The sequence below is a fragment of the Lagopus muta genome, chromosome 6 (assembly GCF_023343835.1).
Source record: "Lagopus muta isolate bLagMut1 chromosome 6, bLagMut1 primary, whole genome shotgun sequence".
In the NCBI taxonomy this organism is placed as follows: domain Eukaryota; kingdom Metazoa; phylum Chordata; class Aves; order Galliformes; family Phasianidae; genus Lagopus; species Lagopus muta.
This window is the reverse complement of record NC_064438.1, coordinates 43286465-43304647: the sequence shown is the minus strand read 5'-3', so window position 1 is coordinate 43304647 and position 18183 is coordinate 43286465. Positions and strand designations below refer to the sequence as shown.

Below are 18183 nucleotides of genomic sequence, written 5' to 3'. Positions count from 1 at the left end.
CATATAAATAGTAACTTATAATTATTTAATGTGAATGAGATTTTCTTTACACTTATTTCTTATTACCTTTAGCACATCAGGTCCACCCATTTGGCCAGGAAGCACCTTTTTCAAGAGAAATGGAGCTCTTCTGCAAGGTAGGTGATGGATGCTACGTCTTGGAGTAACTGTTCTACTTAATTTATACCTCTGCTTGCAAACTGGACAGTTTCTGTAATATTCACTGGGCAACAAGTAACCAACTGTTTTTGTTTCCTTTAATCTGTTTCCTTTACTGCGCATCTGGTGCCTTGAAAATGATGATTCACTACGTAAAGTGAGTGTAGTCTATAAAAATGGCTGCTTTGTTTCTTTCCTCAGATTATTAATTTGCTTACAGCATAGTATGGCAAAGGGTTTTTGTGGTTTTTTTTAACCTTTGTGGAATAAAGGATGTCCAGAATGAAATGCTCCAGTAACACTGCTTTTAGCTGTGTGAATGAAGCAGGGCCATTCTTTGGTAGATGTCCTTTCTTTTACCCCCTAGTTGTGCTTTACCTAAAGGTGCCCAAAGGTAGGTAGAGGTGCTGTAGCAGATAAGCAGTAGCGGAGCATCTGTCTCCAGAAAGCTACCGTGTGTGAGGGTGCTTATCTTTGCAGAGGAATTTGAAATATCTTTAGGTGGATAATACCATTACTCACTGCAAAGTGTGTTTATATTTCTGCTGCTGAACACATGGAACTACCGTCATTCTTATGGGAAGTGCCTTAAGAGCACAGAAGGCTGTTACTCCAGACTCTATACGTTTGTGTATGATGCAGAAGTAACTAAGACCATTTAAGAAGATTTTATAGTCTTTGCAAGCAGCTGTCCATGAAGTGTCTTAATTTTGTGTTTATTCACATGATGGCTTTTTTTCTGGCAGAAAATGCTGTGTAATGTCCTCTAAACATTTATCTGAGTTACCTAAAATGAAACCTTACTTGTAACTAGGCCCACAGGTGAATAATTGGCAGGCAGCACTGCTCACCTTCTGCACACCAACCTAGTCCAGCATTTGTTGTTCACCTGAAAATATTTTTCAACTGATTCCTTGCACATATCTAGGAGTTTGTATCATTCTATTATCTAATACTTATGCTGAGATTTGTTCATACGTATTTTAGATACATTAAGGCACTTGGATTATTTCTTAACAGTATAAATTGTAGAGCTTGGCAGCCTTTGAATTTGAATTCAGTAGGGTAGATTTGCTGTCTTTGCAGTCCTGAAATTTTGTTGTTGGTTCCTTTTTTAAAGAAAAAAAGCAACTATTGTGAATAGATAGGTTTCATTTGGGTGTCCAACAGTTCTGGTTTTAAATGTCTGCTTGCACATATATGGTTTTTGTGATTTCAATTCATAAAATGTAAGCTGCTCCGTCAGGTTTGTATGGCTGTGTTTTACTTCTTCATATGATGCAAGATGTCTAGGAGTGAAGTACAGCTATTTTTGTAGTCCTCGCTGCCTCAGTTGTTGCTCAAAACCTTCTGCCAATAAAAAAGCGTGCTGTTCTCCACTCTCTTCTACTCTTCTTTGTCTTTTTAAATAAGAGGGGGAAAAAAGCCCACCACCTCATGTTAAAGAAATAGAGAAAAAGAGAGAGATGACTGCTTTTTCAAGCAACTAACCTCAAGACCTGTAAGTGAGTTGGCATCCTGAGTTGCTGTTACAAATGGAAAAGCGAACCAATTCAAATGCATGACCCAGCAGTGAGGCTAGGATGAAAGTGTGAAGATAAAACTTCTGAATGTTGTCTTTTAGTACTTGGTTATGATTGTAAAACAGCAAAATAACAAAGTTGGGTTTTTTTGTTTTCTTCCTTTCTTTCTTTTGTTTTTCCCAACAATGAGGTCTTCCATGCACAGACTTCAGCAAGTTGCCTGGGAATAGTAAATCCACTTTGCTGCTTCTGTCTTTTCCACAGGACTTGTGTAGAGGAATGCTAGCTCTGCAGGGAGGTTGAAGGTGACGGGGTGGAGAGATTTGTGAAGACCCACCTTACATGGCCATCTTATGTCTCTTCTGCCAGTGCTTATATCCGGCTTAATTCAAATGAAGGAATGAAACGTTGACTTACATACCAGTTTCAGGTTATATCACTGCAGTTTGATTGGCAAAAGCTTGGGTAACAAATTTTACTCAATAAGTATTTTGCTACTTGTGAAAAGAAAGTTCAGTGAGTGTTACAGACAATCATATAGAATAATTCTGAAATTTTAGTAAATGTAATATGTGTGCTTGTCATACCACATTTCTTCTGAGTTGTTAAAGTAGTATTTTTTTTAGCCAAGGAAGACTAGCAAGCACTCCTGATTTCTATTTGTTGTATACTTGACCTGTTTGGCAAAGTAAACTCAGCCATAGTGAAAGATTTAATGTACTTCTCCAAGGATCAGGAGAAACCAGCTATCTGTGTACCTCAAAACTGCAAATGAGGAGAAATGGGTGCTAAAATTCATTATGGCAATTCTGTGTCCTTACAGTCTTTGATGTGAGCAGGATTAATTCTCTGTTCCTTTCTGTCGTGTACTTTGCTGAATAATTTCGAACACGTCTCCCAAAATATACGTGCTGTGTTCATTTTGACTGTAGTTTTATTGGGTATGAGATAGCTACCTCAGTTTCTTTTATGAGGATCATGGTACTGCGGTTCCAAGCATTAACTTTCATATCAAAACAAACAAATAGTAAATCTACTGTTGAGTAAGTTACGAGTGCTATTAAAAATGGTGAGCTCCTTCTACTAGATGAGAATTGTACCCTAATATAGTTTTGCTGTTTGGTTTTCTCATGAATCCCCATGCAGTATGTAATACAGGTAGGACACCAGCCGTACCAGGTTCTAATTCCTCCTCTCAGAGCTGATTTGTACATCCAGGGAGCTTGCTGCATTCTGGCCTTCAGGATTCCCAAGACAAAGAAATACAGCATTTTGCTCTTACTGCTTTACCTTTCCTACACAGGAATTTGTAACTCATTATTGTACTGTTGTGGTGTTTATTTCAAGTCATAGCTTTTTTTTTCACCTTCTTTATTGATAGCTTTTGTTCCCACTGGTTTTTCCTGTTTTCATCTGTCTTCACATACCTCTTCTTATTTCATAAAATGCTTGACATGAAGAAGTCTTTAATGTAGATGTGTACTAAACTCTTCAGGAACTTGTGCTGGGTGAGATAGGTGCAGATGTATTCTCATTAATTGGAAGGCTTGAAACTAATGCACTGTGTTCAGATTAGATCTGTTTTATTCCTCTGCATGGATCTTGAGTTTTAAGCTTAGGATATTGCCTTGAGGATGCAATTGTTCACAAACCAATTGCAATAATAAAACTGTTTTGCTCTCAATATATGTAATAATCTCCCAGAAAAAAATTAAAAATACATCTTTAACATAACTTTTAGTAGCAGTCATACATAAATTTCAGTTGTGAGAGTGCCACCTGTGTAAGAAAATCTGTCTGGTCTATGGAGAGCTTGAGCCAGGTGTCAGCTGTAAGATGAAGGTCTGTGAAGGTCTGTGGAGAGCTTTTGTTTATTCCTTGAAGAGAAAACTTTCATTTTGGAAAAAAAAAAAATCACACTTGGAACTCACTGTTCTTTCTTTTATTTGTTCTCACACTAAAACTAAACACAACGTATTACTTTGTATCAAATCTTGTATCAAATTTATTCTGTACTGAGTTTCAAGGAGGTGTCCAGTGATGGTGCCTGTGGGTATAATTACAGCTGTCCTGAAAATAGGACGCTGTGCTTTGAAAGTGGAGGTTTTTGGATGCAGTTCCTACTCTGCGGAGGACTGTAGCAGGAGTGTAAGAGCTGCAAAAGCTGCCCTGGGAGATGCAGGAACCCCATGGCTGGTCAGCACAATGGCAGCACTCTGTGCTTTAAGGCAAGCATGTGCGTGCCAGGCGTAATGCACTTCTTGGGTCTTAGGTTTCTGGCCAAAGGCCAGCAAAAGCAGACCTTTGTGGTAGCAGGGTGAGTGACTCTTCGTCTCCTAGCGTAAGGAAGTGACCCTGGGTCGTCTGTGTGCTATTGCTCATGAGACAGGGTGCAGAGATGGTTCTCCTCAGTGTGACTGGGTTGCCACCTGGGAGTGCAGATTCAGCTTCACAGAATCACAGCAGTTTGAAGCGACCTCAAGAGATCATCAAGTCCAAGCCTCCCGCTAAAGAAGATGCCCTACAATAGGTTGCATAGGTAGGTGTCTGGACAAGTCCTGAATATCTCCAGAGAAGAGATCCAGAGCAGATGTTCCAGTGCTCCACCACCTTATCATATAGAAGTCCTTCTGCATGTTAGTACAGAACTTCCAGTGTTCCACCAGTTCTGGTCAGCTGGGGGTACAGCTGCAATCTCTCCGTACAGTCTGCTTATGTTGTGAGCAAGTTCATCCACTTGCTTTGCTGATGACCAGCACCATTTAAATCTGCTGCTTGTGGATGCAACATCAAAGTCACATACTGTTGTTCTAGAGATGTGAAGTGTTTCTTGTGGACCTTGGCTTACATCTGCACTCAGGATTGCTGCATTCAGTGAGCTGACATCCTTTAAGTGAGCTTTCCTTTAGTGAAACCTTTTTAATAAGAAAGGGGAAAAAAAGATTGACAAATTCGTCTCCCATTCGCTAAGCATGAGAGGGAAGGAGTGAGGAGTCCTATTGGTCTCACCTGGCTGGGAAGCCCCAAAAAGCAGGGGTTGTTTTCCCTGGGCCTCACTCGCTGGTTTAATTGTGTACCACCAGCTGCGAGAACAGGCACCCTGATTCACCACGAGACACCTCCATCTCTGACTGATGCTTCCACCAATGTGTGCACGACCAGCCTTGGTCCAGCTGCCCTTGCTGTAGCTGGTGACGGTGGGCACTGCCTGTGGCAAGCTGTTGAAGGAGGGAGATGGAACACACCAGCAAGTATCACCAGGACCAGAAGGAGACAGAAGCTGGATTTTTTTGCAGAGCAGACATTGGAAACACTGGGCACTGCTGCACTGCAGCTGCAGACAGGGCATTGACCGTCGATTCCCTCAATCAAAGATGGTGGCTTTCATGTTTTATGTATTGATCTCCGATATGACTTAACGTAAGACTTTCTGGAGATGGCCAAAGCATGGTAATATATTTGAGAGAGCAAACCTGTATCTCTCATTTAGAAAGTTTATTTGTTCAAAACGTTTGCAGACTGGTCCTGAGAGGACCCATTTAAGAGCTGGGGAACCCACTCATTCATAAACACACCTGCACATTCACACGGAGATGTTTTCCTTCTTTAGTAAACATGGGAATCCTTGACATGAGTAAACTGCCCATTTAATCCATTGTCCAGTGAGTGAATCATTGTGAGAAAATAAGAGAGCAGGTTTGGGACTTCACATTTCCAAGTATTGGCTATTAATAGAAGCAGTTACTGAGGTGGAAGTAAGCCAGTGGGAGGAGGAAAAAGGGTGCAACTGTTCCTGGTTTCCCTTATAGAGGCTAAATTAGAATTGTCTGCTCTTATAAATCAAGATGTTCAGCCTGCTTTTTGTGCTAGTAGTGACACAGCAGGAAATACATAACAGAAGTAGGACCAGTTTCTCTGCAAAGTGCTGCCAACAGCAGGTACTCAGTCTTTTCTCTGGAGAGGCCTGGGCGGGCTTGCTCCCTGTACCTTTAAGATGGAAGCTGCCAAAAGGGCTGTGGGAAGATGCCTGGGTTCTCTCTCTAATACCATGAAAAGTTGGGGTGCATACCTCAGCATCCATCAGCAAATGCCTCAGGGACCATGGTCCCTTCTTAGTAGAGGTGGAAATTCAGTTCACCCGCTCTTCCTATTGCATGAGAAGGGCAGATACAATCTGAGACAGTGGTGAAGGTGCAGACGGTCCTGGGATGCAAAGCTGCAGATACTGAGGTGGTGAGGGCAGGGGCTGGTGAGGGCTGAATTACAAGAAAAGTAAGCATCATGTGCATGTAACATAAGACTTAGAGGATAGAAATGTTTTCTTCTGCTACCTAGAATGCAAAGGAAACACAACAAGGCAAGGTAACATTTCTATTACAAATACTTTAATGTTGCTCTCATGAGAAGAGAGGCCCGCAGTACTATAAAAGGGATGCAAAGCAGTCCATTGGTAGATTCAGGTGCTCTGATCTATAATATACCTTGGGCAAGATGCTTATGCTCAAGTCTAACTGAACTAGAAAACTTAAATGTTTTCTAACATTTATTTGGGAGTCTCATATTTCCCGGCAATCTGAGTACTTCTAAGTGGGGTTGTAATTCATTTGTTTCCTGGTCTTAAATGAGGGCGGTAACAACAGTACTTCTCAATGCCCAGAGCTGTCAGTCTGCAGACACTGGCTCTGTATCTTGTTTTCATGCTTCACTAATGGGAGATCCTTAAGCAGCACGGAACTTAACCATTTATAACAGTGCTGGTTGTTAGCTTTTGCGGAGTGGCTTTTTTCTCTTGAAGTGCCATTGGGCTCCTTACTTTTACAGATACATCTGGAAATTGACTCATCTCCATAAATGACTGTTCTGTGGAGATCTGGAGTTTTGAGTATCCAGCTGAGTTCAGCAGTATTCAGCAGTGTTCCCCCTTCATCAGAGGAGCACCAAACTTGGTGATTTCACCATGTTTTCTCTTCAAATTTTTCTTCTCTCAGCACCTGTCCCCACCCTCCTTTCAGCTGTGGTATCTGTGAATGCTCTCCATTTGCTGAAGTCTTGGCTTTGGTCAGCCCATTGAATTAACAGCAAAGCTACTATCTTGTTACAGTAAATCAGTTTTCATTCACAGTGCATAATTATTTAAATCAGCTTCCCCCCTGCCAAGTGAAGGGGACCTGACAGCTTCTTCAGGAGTTCCCTTTCAGGAAGATGATTCACATGCTGCCTCCGTGGAGACAGAATATTTGAATAATTTATTTATTATTAGCATTCAGTGTGTTTGCAGTGGTATTACCAGAGAAGTAAAATGAAGTCAGAGGGGTTGTACAGCACGTCCCAAAGGGAGTAATTTGAACAGCAGAGCTTGCCTTTGTTTGAGAAAGTGGGTAAAGCCCTGGCTGGGCTGCTGGAGTCCTGAGGGTGCTGGCAGGGACTCATGTTTGTGTGCGGGTTTGGAAACACTGTGTGCATTCAACAGACAGTACCAGCCACAGACAGCATTTTGAAGTGATCCTTACAAAAACAGTCACTTTGGCATGACATTTTTGTTTGCTTTCTGCGTAGTACACTTCTAAACAGAGTGCTATGTATTAGGAACATAGCATGTAGACAGTCTTTTTATTTTTCTACTCAAGTGTGTAAGACAGTGGCCGAAGCTGTGGTTCAGTAAGTGCCCAGAGTGTGGCTGTGTTATTGTGTGTCAGAGCCATGAGGAGGAAAGTGTGGCAGCTGCCTGCTTGTGGTCCCCAAGTGCAGGACTCCTGAGCCACTTTTGGCCTTGAAGTTAAAGGGGAGAAAGACTGAAGTGTAGCAGACAGGTCTTGTTCACGTTAGCTCACGTTTCAGAGTATGCCAAGGTAAGTTTAAGCCCTGCTCTGTTGAAACTCGGTGACTTGCCTTCTAGATCTGCACAGACATTTCTGCTATCTTTGCAGATAAGTTTGTGTATTTTGCAACAGTCGCTTGCAGTGACTTTGCAGTTCTTGCTCCTGGGTGACTCGGGACAGAGTTTACTGCCTTTGTTTACTTTCCCTGACAACTGGAGGGTGTGGGTGCCTGCTGCAGGCCAGTCATGCTGCCATGCATGGGCACAGAGGTACAGCTGCCCTGCCTCCAGCGGGAGCAGCAGTAAAATGGCACTTGGAAGTACACGTGGGAGGGAGGAGAAACTGCTGCTACAAATCCCTGCGGCGTGGTCTGGCTGCCCCAGTTAATAGTGTGGGGTAGGAGAGAAAAGGAGAGGCTGCTCAAAGCCTGGAGGGGGAAGCAGGAGGTTCCTTGCCCAGGTCAGTGCTGAGCTCATCTGCAAGTAGCAATGCTCTGGGGGCACTGCTAAATGATTGAGCTGATCTTAGCAAGCTCCTGCTCAGTGCCCTTCTCCTTGCCAGCCTATATACTCCAGTGTTCCCCATTTCCCACCAGAGGCTGCTCCATGCTCAGAACTCAAGGCTCACTTGCCCTTGCCCAGCATTTCTGCATGCCCAGGGCACGGTGAGCATCTCCCAGGCGCTGCTGGTAATTGAGAAGTGCTGGGCTTGGTCCCTGAGAGAAGTCTGGCAGCAGCGTGTGTCAAACTTGTCCTGTCAGTGGCATTTGGGGCTGGCCCACCTCCAGCTAGGCTGGGTTGGAGCAGGAGGGATCAGCGGCCCACACCAGGGACGTGGCCTAGTGCTGGCTTTACAGCAGCAGTGCTCTGAGCAGGTTAGAAACAAGAGTAGGATGCATGCAGTAACATAGGACACGGTACGGTATGTAAAGATTTCCAGAACTGTAAAATCACTGTGATTGTTGCCATCAGGATCTTTGGGCTGATGAGCTGGAGCATATGCTCCATGCTGAGAGCCTGCTACTGTTTGGCATTCCTTCACTGTGAAGGTGGCGTGTATTAGAAGTAATCTTGGCTTTCATAACTGTAGATTCTGTTTGAGAGTACAGCCACAAGAGACACATACGTCTGTGCCTTACGTGGAGATGACTAAAATAAGAACAGTTTTGCAATTGTGTCACTGAGCAGTTCTGGTGGTGTATAGTTTGCTATGAACGGGGAAAGCTGTTGTCAAGTTGGGCTGTTCCTTGACAGCACGTCAGGTTCCTTGAGATGTAGCTACATTGAGAGAATTAAAAGAAGAACTCTGGGAATTTTTAAGAAGCTCTTATGCTAGGACTTTCTTCTGCCTTGGGCAGTGAGACGTCCCTCGGCAGACTCCCAACCGGTAAACTGAAGAAAGTTATGGGAAAAGCAGCAACGGTGATTGAATCTGAGAGATGTTTGTGTCTTGTATTTTTTGCGTTTGTGGTGTCTGTGGTTAGCATCGGCAATCATTGTTCCTCTCCAACATGCAAAGAATTTCTGCCTGCTGGTCCGAGCTGATGGCGGTACCTCCGGTTAAAGATTGGTAGGTTTTTGGTTCCATAAAAGGCATTTCTTAAGCATCAACAAGAAATGGTCAATTAATGGAATTGGCATATTGTCAAGTGAGCCTAATGTTATTTCAACACTAAAGAAAACTAGAGAGTATCTTGAAGTGTAAGGGTGGTTAGCAGTATGCACATTTCATGCTGTGTGTTATTTAGGCTGAATGTGGAGAAAACAGTCGGTTTCAGATATTGGAGTCAAACTTAACCACAAGAAATTCTTCAGTTGTACACTTGACAGTATGCAGAGCTCTGAAGTCACTGAAGTTCGTTCTCACACGTCGCTTTATTTTGCTGCAATTTATAGCAGATTTGAAACTGAATTGGGACTTTAAAAGGGAAGGAAGTGGGGTTTTTCCCTTTATCAGTAGAAGTACAGCATGTTCAGAAACCCAGAAACTGAATCTGGGACTCCTTCTGGGGCAATTAATCCTTTACGCTCTCGATGTCAGTCTGTTTGAAGTACACCTGCCGGGGCAGTAGGCTGGGAACATGAGCCTGCAGTAGGTACAAAACTTTTTCCTCTCATTCCTCTCTCATTTAAAGGAAAGGTAAGTTTCATTTGCATCCTGAAGGATACATTCTTTAAGCAATCCTCTCAAATCAGCAGGAAATAAACTCTCATTTTTGTGCGTAAGTGATCTTTGGCAGAAGACCTTAAGACTTTTAAGCTGGTGAAGTAATTGATCTTCTTGTTAATGTTTTTAATACTAACCACAGATTAGCAAAGAAAACATGAGTTTATATTCTAGCTATCTTGGGACAGCTTCTGTCAATTTGGAAATAGCATTATAAGATCCTTGGCTTCCTTTTATGTGCTTTTTTTCCTCAAAGTTTTAGTTCTTTTTAAAGGTCAAAGTCTCCCAGTGGTTCCAACTGCAGAAAATAAAGCTAATAAGTTCACTTTCTCTCTGACAATGTTTATTTCTACATCTGGTCTATCACACTGCTCTCTAATGCAGAAGAAGGATCTGGTGAAATTGAAATTAAAGTTGTTCATGGAGCAGTGGGAAAGTCCAGTCCTGAATTTTAAACATATGCACAATTATAAGGTGGATATTAGGAACACTTACTGCGTGCCTTTTAATTTCGTATTTCTACAGTACATCGCTGCACTGAAGCTTTTAAACAGAGCTTCTTTATTTTATGTGAATGCACTTGTTTTTCTTTATAATAGGATATACTGCTTTGTGAAACACATTTGGAGTTCCTTCATTCGTGTCTCTGATACTAGCAAATAAGTTGTTTCTCGTGAAACAAGAACAGCAAATTGTTTTTCTTGAGAGGCAAAGATAAAATAGCTAAGGCCAGACAGCCTGATCAGCTGTGTGGACAAAATGTCTGTATCTGTGTGTGTATTTAACAAACGTTTAAATATAAATGTGTTATCAAATATATTGAGCATGTACAAATAAATCTGTAGTCATATAGGAAAGTAACCCTTCTTGTGCTATAGATTTGGTTCATCTCCCCTACTTCCTTTTCTGTGTTTGTAACTTGTGGGCTTCTTTTGATAGGGTGCAGTATCTTGCACAGATACAGCTGTTCCTACTCTTTCCCTGCAAAGGAAGCCTCCATAGTAGGTGTAAGAACACAAACCCTGAAATACGTAATTTGGTGCCTGAGCAAGGATTTGATGTGTCTGGAGAATAGCACTGGTTCAGGAGAACAACACTGATATTTGCTTTCAATGGTTTGACCGGAATTAATCTCAAAAAGGCAACCAGTGTGCACATGGGTGTTCAGAGTGCAGTTTCGTACCAGAAGACAAGAGAGGCAGCTTGGTATTGTCTGCTCAAAGTGATGCTTAAGGCACCCAGTAAACCCTTGGCTTCGCAGTACAATCTGATGAACTGCTTAGTGCTTGAAGGCAGAAATGGCAAGGGGCAGAACTTGATGGGAGCAAAATCCAGTGACTAGGCAGTACTGCAAGGTCATGGCTCCAATGGCTTTTCTGTTCAGTCACCCTGGATTAGCAAAGCTCCAGTGACTTCTAAAGAACAAGACCCGGAGTTACTGACAGATTTCTGAAATGAATCCTTCTGAAATTGTGTTGCCAAGATCAGCAGTTACTGTCTTAACCGGAGCTGCAGGTGTGTTTAGGTCAGTGGTATCGAAATTTGTGTTGTAAATGTTTCATGAATTGCCAGCTGTCCTTAGAGATGCGCCCTCTGCCTTTCACATGGGTAGCTTCCCAAAGACCGACACATTAAGCTCTTCCAGGTAGCCCCTGGCGCCTGCTCTTGAGAGGATAGTGAGCAAAACTTCCAGAACAAACATTGCTGAGTTTTTGTCTGATACTTCACTTCTCCATGGTTAACTGCAATAACAAAACTTAAATATTTATTTTTTAAGTGGAGGAAAATAAAATGTAGAAGACCCCAATGAAATGTGCAAGTTTACAAGTCTGCTGAACGGCTCTTCAGCAATCCACAGATGGTGTGTAATGGCTTAAGATTAGTAGTAGTAGTGAACTATCAGCCTAACTAAAGGCATCACTTTTTATTTATCTGAAGAAATGTTGATGTTGTGGCAGTACTTAAGAGTGCTTCCACACTAATCTTTTCCATTGAAGATTGGTTTAAAATGATAATAAGGAAAAAATATACCTTAGAGCAGATTGTTATGTGAAAACAGATCCTAAAGTAATACAGTTCCCCATGTTGGAGTTTTCTTGTCCTCTCAGTGGTTCAAGAGCAGAGTATCCTTGTGCAGAAGGCTGTGGCTTCAGATGACATAGCTGGGAGCTATGGTCAGCCCCACTTGTGGGCAGCCCTTGAGGTACCCAGTGTCAGGAGTGCCCCACAAAGGGTACAGCCAGATGACCTCTCAAAAAGGGAAGATATTCTCAATTTTAGGCAATTTGAAAAACAACTTTCAGACTCATGGAAGGAGAAGCACAGTGCTGAGGACTAGGTGAGATGAGTTGTGGTTAGGATTAAAGATGTTTTTAGAAATGTCTGATTGCATCCAACTGGCCTGTCTCAGATTTTAATGTACATTCTTCTTCGCTTGGATTCTGTGAGCTGGAAAAGGAACAGTTCTACGCAGAGCACTAAGTTTACAAAATGACTCATGATTTAGCTAATACTAATGAATTCAGGACAAACTGAAGTGGGGGAAGATTTCAACATGCTCTTCTTGTTAGACCAACACAAAGATTTGTCCCAGCTTTCACTGCGCTGCTGTGTGGTGGTGGTTTCACAAGTCGTATTTCTTCTGCACTTGCTGAACCATGTCAGACTGCTGCTGTGCCAGAATATATTCTCCTTACAAAGCTGTCTGTCAGTTAGGTTAATTAGCTATTGGTAATGATTTGTCTACTATGAGTAGATGACTGATCTAAAAAAAAATCAAGTCTTTTAATGCAGATCTAATCTCTCCTGTTTTGTGTACTTCAGAATGCAATTCTTCCTACTATATAATCATGTAATATATATATATATTTATGCTAGACTCCTCTATTCAGTGCATGAGCTGAGAAATCTAAATTTGGTGGGTTACTATAAATCTGGTTAGATCTTTTGTGTTAAGTGCTTTACCTTTCGAGTGGATTTTTGTTCTTTGTAGGAGGATTTTCCACCCTTGTGACTTTTAGGTTCATTATTTATAAAGAAAATGTGAACTGTTAGTTCTGCTGTACTTATGCATGCCAGCATGCCATATGCTGCATGCCAGTTTTGCATATGATGAAATTATTTTATTATCAGGGATGTTATAAAAGTGAAATGAAAAAGAATTTTTGAGCACCTGTTGTGAAAGGGTTGTTTGAGTTTTCTCAGAGACTGAGGTATCTATTTAAAACAGAAAGTTTGTTCTTCTACTTAGTTGTTACTCAGGTGTTTATTCCACTTGCCTCTGCCCATTATGCATGTTGGTACCATAATTTATGGTTTCCTTCACTGAAATTGAAACTCTGGGTCAATTTCTGCTATCGAGGAAAACTTGCATTTCTTAGGAAGTTGTAATCTGGTCACTATAGTAGAAGCACAGTATATGATATCTAAGTTTACTCAGTCCATATTTCAGATGTGCATGGCACACTGCAGAAAATTACAATGACAGTTGTTTGCCATAAAATGTATAATATCTAAATGTAACGTATTTGTGTATACATGTAGTAAGTGTAGTCTTCAAAAGCTGTGTAATATTTTCAAGAATGAAAACCTGTACTTGGGTTGTGCTAATAACTGAACAGTTGTCACGTATCTTCAAAGTACTTTAAGGCATTATCTAATGAGTTTGCACAGCATCCTTTTCAGTAGCTTTGGGTGAATACCAGTAACCTGGGCTTAAAGGGAGACTTAGAGCCCATCAGTTGTAGCAAGAACCACAGAATCCCTGAACCCACCTTGATTCTTTAATGTCAAGAGAAATTCCTATCACAGTCGAGAAACACTCTGCAAAATGAAGCATCTCCCTCTCTGTGGATGTTTACTACATTGGGCTTTCTTCGTAAGAGACTAGAAGTATAGGATATTAAAGAGGATACACAGACATGACTCCTCACTGCAGGCCTGGCTGCTCAGTAGGGTTCGGGTCAGCTCTCGCTGTATCCTTTGTGGCTTCTACAACTTCTGCACGTGAACTCTGAAATTTCAGCCAGGAGACGAAGGGTTTATGGGATGTCCTTGCATTCTTTACTGTTGGCTGGAGCATGCAGCTCGCTCTGTCTGTGCAACTACTGAAGCAGTCGCATAAGCAAGTCTGTAATTTCCTGCAGTATTTTTTCTATTTAAAGTACTCGAATCACAGAGCACTCAAATTAAGCAGTTCGTGCACTTTGGAATTGAAGAGAGTGCCTTGGAGAAACTCTCCAACTGCAGCTGAATTAATGCTAACTGGGGCCTGAGGATTGCTAGCAAAAACGAGTGGATGAGGGGCTGATAAACCTGGCAGAGTTTCAGGAAGCAAGGGTGGGGTGGCTGGGGACCATTATCTTATCTAAATGGTAATTTCTATTCTGTACATTAATTAAAACACATAGTGTACAAATGAGCATTTAGGAAATCTTTTGGAGGATCTTTTCCTAAGGGGGTATTTTGGAAGTAAATTGCGAGCTGTACACGTCTACTCCATGCAGCCTCCAAGAACAGCACAGAAACAAATGATCCAAATTATATTGCCCGTTCTAGCAAGAGGTTTTGTTTATGCAGGTATTTAGGGCAGGATCTGTTTTACTTTGTACTTAATAATGCATTTTTGGTATCCTGATTCTCTCAGCAGTTAAGAGAAAAGATTGTACTTGTTTCATAATGCTTCTTCTCTAAGACTGCTTTAACATATCCAGGACCCAGTGTGGATGAGGTATAGGAGGGGATGACTGGGTGATTAAGTGTGAAAGCAAGATTCCCATTCTACTATCAGAAAATATTTACATGGGAGGCATGTTTTTTATTACCAGATTTTGCTTTCTTTGCTGACTTACACTGCATTCATGTCTAATCTGTTTGCAGTCTTGCTTCTGTGTAGCATCCCATATTTTGCTTTTTGGGTGGAACAATCTCATGCACTGGCTGAGTTGGGTACTGTTGGTATTTTATTTGCTGCTTAGCCTTTTTATGGAACATGGGCACATACCATTCGAAAAACAGCAACAAACCAATTCTCCCGTAAAATGTTCCTCACTTGAAAAACTGGAGAATTTATCGGGTTCTTGGTAATTGCAGTGACCTCAGGTGTAGCAAATGAATAATAGTGAAAGCCAAATAACAGAGTTTAGAGGCAGTGATTTTGGTTTTTAAACTTTTGCAGAAGAACAAATATTTCCTGTCATGGGAAAAGGAAGTTACAGATGCTTGTATGGAATTAAAAGGGATTTGGAAATGAAAAGTAACCCTGTGCCCCAAATACGAAACTGCATGTGGTTTGCCTGGGCATTTCAGTGAAAACCACTCTCCTAATGTAATTTAAATAGTTAGATTTTGGATTTAGGTAGGCTATATTCATCAGAACCAAAACAGGCGGAGAGAATTTTTGTCTCGCCTGGACCCTCCCTTGTTACACCTCGCTTAGTTTTCCCGTTCATGAGCCTTTGTATCTTTTCCTTCAATGGTTAGTCTACAGCAGAGTGTAAAAGATATTAAGGATAGAAGCAGAGAAAAAGGCAAACGCTGACCTTTCTAATTGGCTCTTGAAGCCTGAAATATTTACCACACTACAAATTAATAGGGTGACGTGATTTGTCAGCCAAACCAAGTATTTCTTCTTCATGAAGCCTGCCCTTAAACAAATATCTGCTGGTGCTTCCACATAATAGATTTTTATACATTGTTATAGAAAGAAATCTTACTTCCAAGTGATTCAGAATAAACTTCAGTAGCCAAGCAGGCTGTCCTGTGAGCCCCCTTGCTTTCCACACTAAGTGCAATCCTGGTTGGAAATGAATGGCTCACTTCTGTATCTGAAGTCTTTGGCACCAGGAATTAAGACTTAATCATGCCCTGCATTGATGGGTAGCAGAGCAGAACGGCTCTCTCTGAGCTGACAGGATGGTGTTTTGTTCTTTGCTAGTGTTCTCTGGAGGTAGTGGAAAGGGCTGTAAAACCTCTGATTCCTTGCTCCACTGTGGATTAGGGGTTTTCAAGCATAACCTGGAGAATTTTTTCTCTCTGGTGGTATTGAGGCTGAGATGTCTGGTAGTATCCTAGAAAGCGTAATGACAACACCACTGGGATCTTGCTTATTTTTGACGCGTTCCATGGATTAGCTAGGGTTAACTATTTGTATTGCAGAGTTTTACAGTGAGTTTTATTAGCAGAGGATAATGACTTCAGTGTACCTCTGGCAAATCTGTGGTCTCCTCACAATATGGACTCAGAAAATATGATGAAAGAGATTGGTTTTGTTTGGAGTGCTGGTCTGTTAAAAGTGCCCGTGAAAAGGATGCCAGAAAGCGCTGTACTTTTACAAAGAAAACAAAGCAAACATATAAAAACAAAGCGACCTTTCCTGTGGCTTTGTTGCTGTGATAAATACAGTGAGTTCCAGGAACTTCTGAAAGGGAGTCTTTAAAACTGATCTGACACACAAAAGTGCAAACATTGAGCTAATCTCGAAGAGCAAGTAAAATCACATTGTATTTGACTTTAAAAGGGATGGTAAACTCTGTCCTGCTGGGTCTCTGCGGGATGAACAAGTATTGATGTTTCAGAATCAAAGTAGCCCATGTAAATTCAGTCTTACCTGTTATGTAACAGCTGAGGATTTTAGGAGAATTATGACGTAAAAGCTTGGTGCTTATTTAATAAACTGATCATTAATTACAGTTCAGCAATTTGCTTCTGGGTTGAAATGAGGAGTAGCTGTACAGCCCTTTCCATTTTAATCACAGCATCTGTTACGAGGATAAGTTTCTCTCCCCCTAATGGACATTTTGCTGTGTTGTGCTGTACGTGTTGTTGGCAGTGTTTTAACTCAGAGTTGTTTATTGTGTTGGGGTTGGTATGTGCCCCCTCCAGGAGACACTGACCCGTTCACTCAGGGCAAACATCACTAGCTAATTGCTGCCTGCAGTAGCTGCTTTTGATCTTGCTTTCCTAGCTGTGACTTTTCCTTTTTTTCCCCATCTCTCTTCTACCTCTTCCAATTAAATGATGCAGTCATAGAGGAACGCATGTGTCTTTGTACCAGTGTTATAAAGTGACAACTTTGTAAACTGTTTGTACTTAAATCTACTCAGAAGCTGTGCTGTAGCTGCTGTGGGGATCCATCAGCAGCTATCAGGTTCTCCAATTGAACACTTCAAGTAAGGTACCAACTGTTTAAAGTTTGGGACCACCTGTCAAGTGTGCATATGAGTCTGCCATCTACCATGGCTGACACTTCCACACTGAAACTAAAACCAGCACAACTTGGAACTTCGATTCTTCCTGAAGAAAAGTACTTTGCAAGAATAGTTAACCCCAAGCACTGCAGTGGAGCATAAAGCATCTTGTCGGTCAGAAGTATAAACAAAATTTGTGAACACAAAATAATGATGCTCCAGTCTTGATGGCAGTTTCTGCTGTCATTTTCTCTAGTGGCCATCAGCAGAATAAAACCAAATGGGCTCCACATACTTGAATCTTTGGCAAAAGACAGTGTTCTCAGCAAGCAGTATTGGGTGTTGGTATCAACAGGTACTGGGGTAAAGGTTTACCAGTTCTTTCTAGGAAAAAAATATGATGTTTTTACCCCTAACCTTACGTTTGCTTAGGAGTAAGTCCCAATTTCATACTAGAACAGAAAAAATAGATAAATAAATAAATAAAAATTGTGCTGTGCTTACCTACTAGGGTTGTTGGACGGAACAGCATTGCTGTGTTGCCTTGCCTGAATGTAGATTTTAGTTACTTTCCTTCTTTTGTACTGGAGCTTAAGGGAGCAGCATACCATCTGATAAAGCAGAATAAAGGCTTTCAGGGATGCTGCTCATGAGTGCTAGAACTAAGCCCGTGCATGGCAGCCTGGTGCAGCACTGCATGCCTGGCACAGTGCTGGTTGCTGCGTTGTTGGTCTGCAGAGGACAGAAACCCCAGCAGCGGCTTTCAGCTCCATCGCATGAAGTGCCAGGTGTGCCCTTGGGAGTCTGCTGGTTACAGGGGCTTCAGACTGCCTGTGTTCTTGATGAGTGGTTTTCTTTGCATTCCCATCTGTAAAGAATAAGAGTTTGCTGTAGGAGTTGAGTGCTGACAAGTCCCTTTCATGTAGCCATGGTTTGAACAAGTGCAAAGAGTTCTTTCTGAAATACCAGCATAAATTGGGAGCTTTAATCTTAATTAGGGTGTGTATGTTGCAAAGTGAATTGTAGGGGGGAAAAAGTTGCCACCTTATTTTTAATCATATTTGTACAACTTTTTATACAGTAATTATGTGTTTTACTCTGAACATCAAGTTATATTGGGAAATAAATGGTATAGGCTGAGCCTGAATTTTAAGTGTGAGCAATGTTTAAAAAGCAATTAGCACAGAGAGGTATACTGAGTGATAAATGGGGGAGGAGGCAAGTAATTGAAAGCGAAATGATCTTGCTGTAACAGCTTTCTGTTCAGGAGATGTGGTAGGGAAGTAGGGAAGCAGGGAAGCAGCTCGTGCATCGCGTGGATTTCTGTTG

The 18183-nt window shown here is 41.6% G+C and overlaps 1 protein-coding gene across 7 annotated transcripts in view; it reads left to right on the top strand.

Annotated features, from left to right (window-relative positions):
* Positions 1-18183, top strand: part of FOXN3 (forkhead box N3) — a 202266-nt gene that overhangs the window by 132578 nt on the left and 51505 nt on the right. For all 7 annotated transcript variants that reach the window (XM_048950113.1, XM_048950112.1, XM_048950108.1 and 4 more), the window contains exon 4: positions 73-137. In XM_048950113.1, the coding sequence (XP_048806070.1) occupies positions 73-137 (65 nt within the window). The remainder of the gene's footprint in view (positions 1-72; positions 138-18183) is intronic.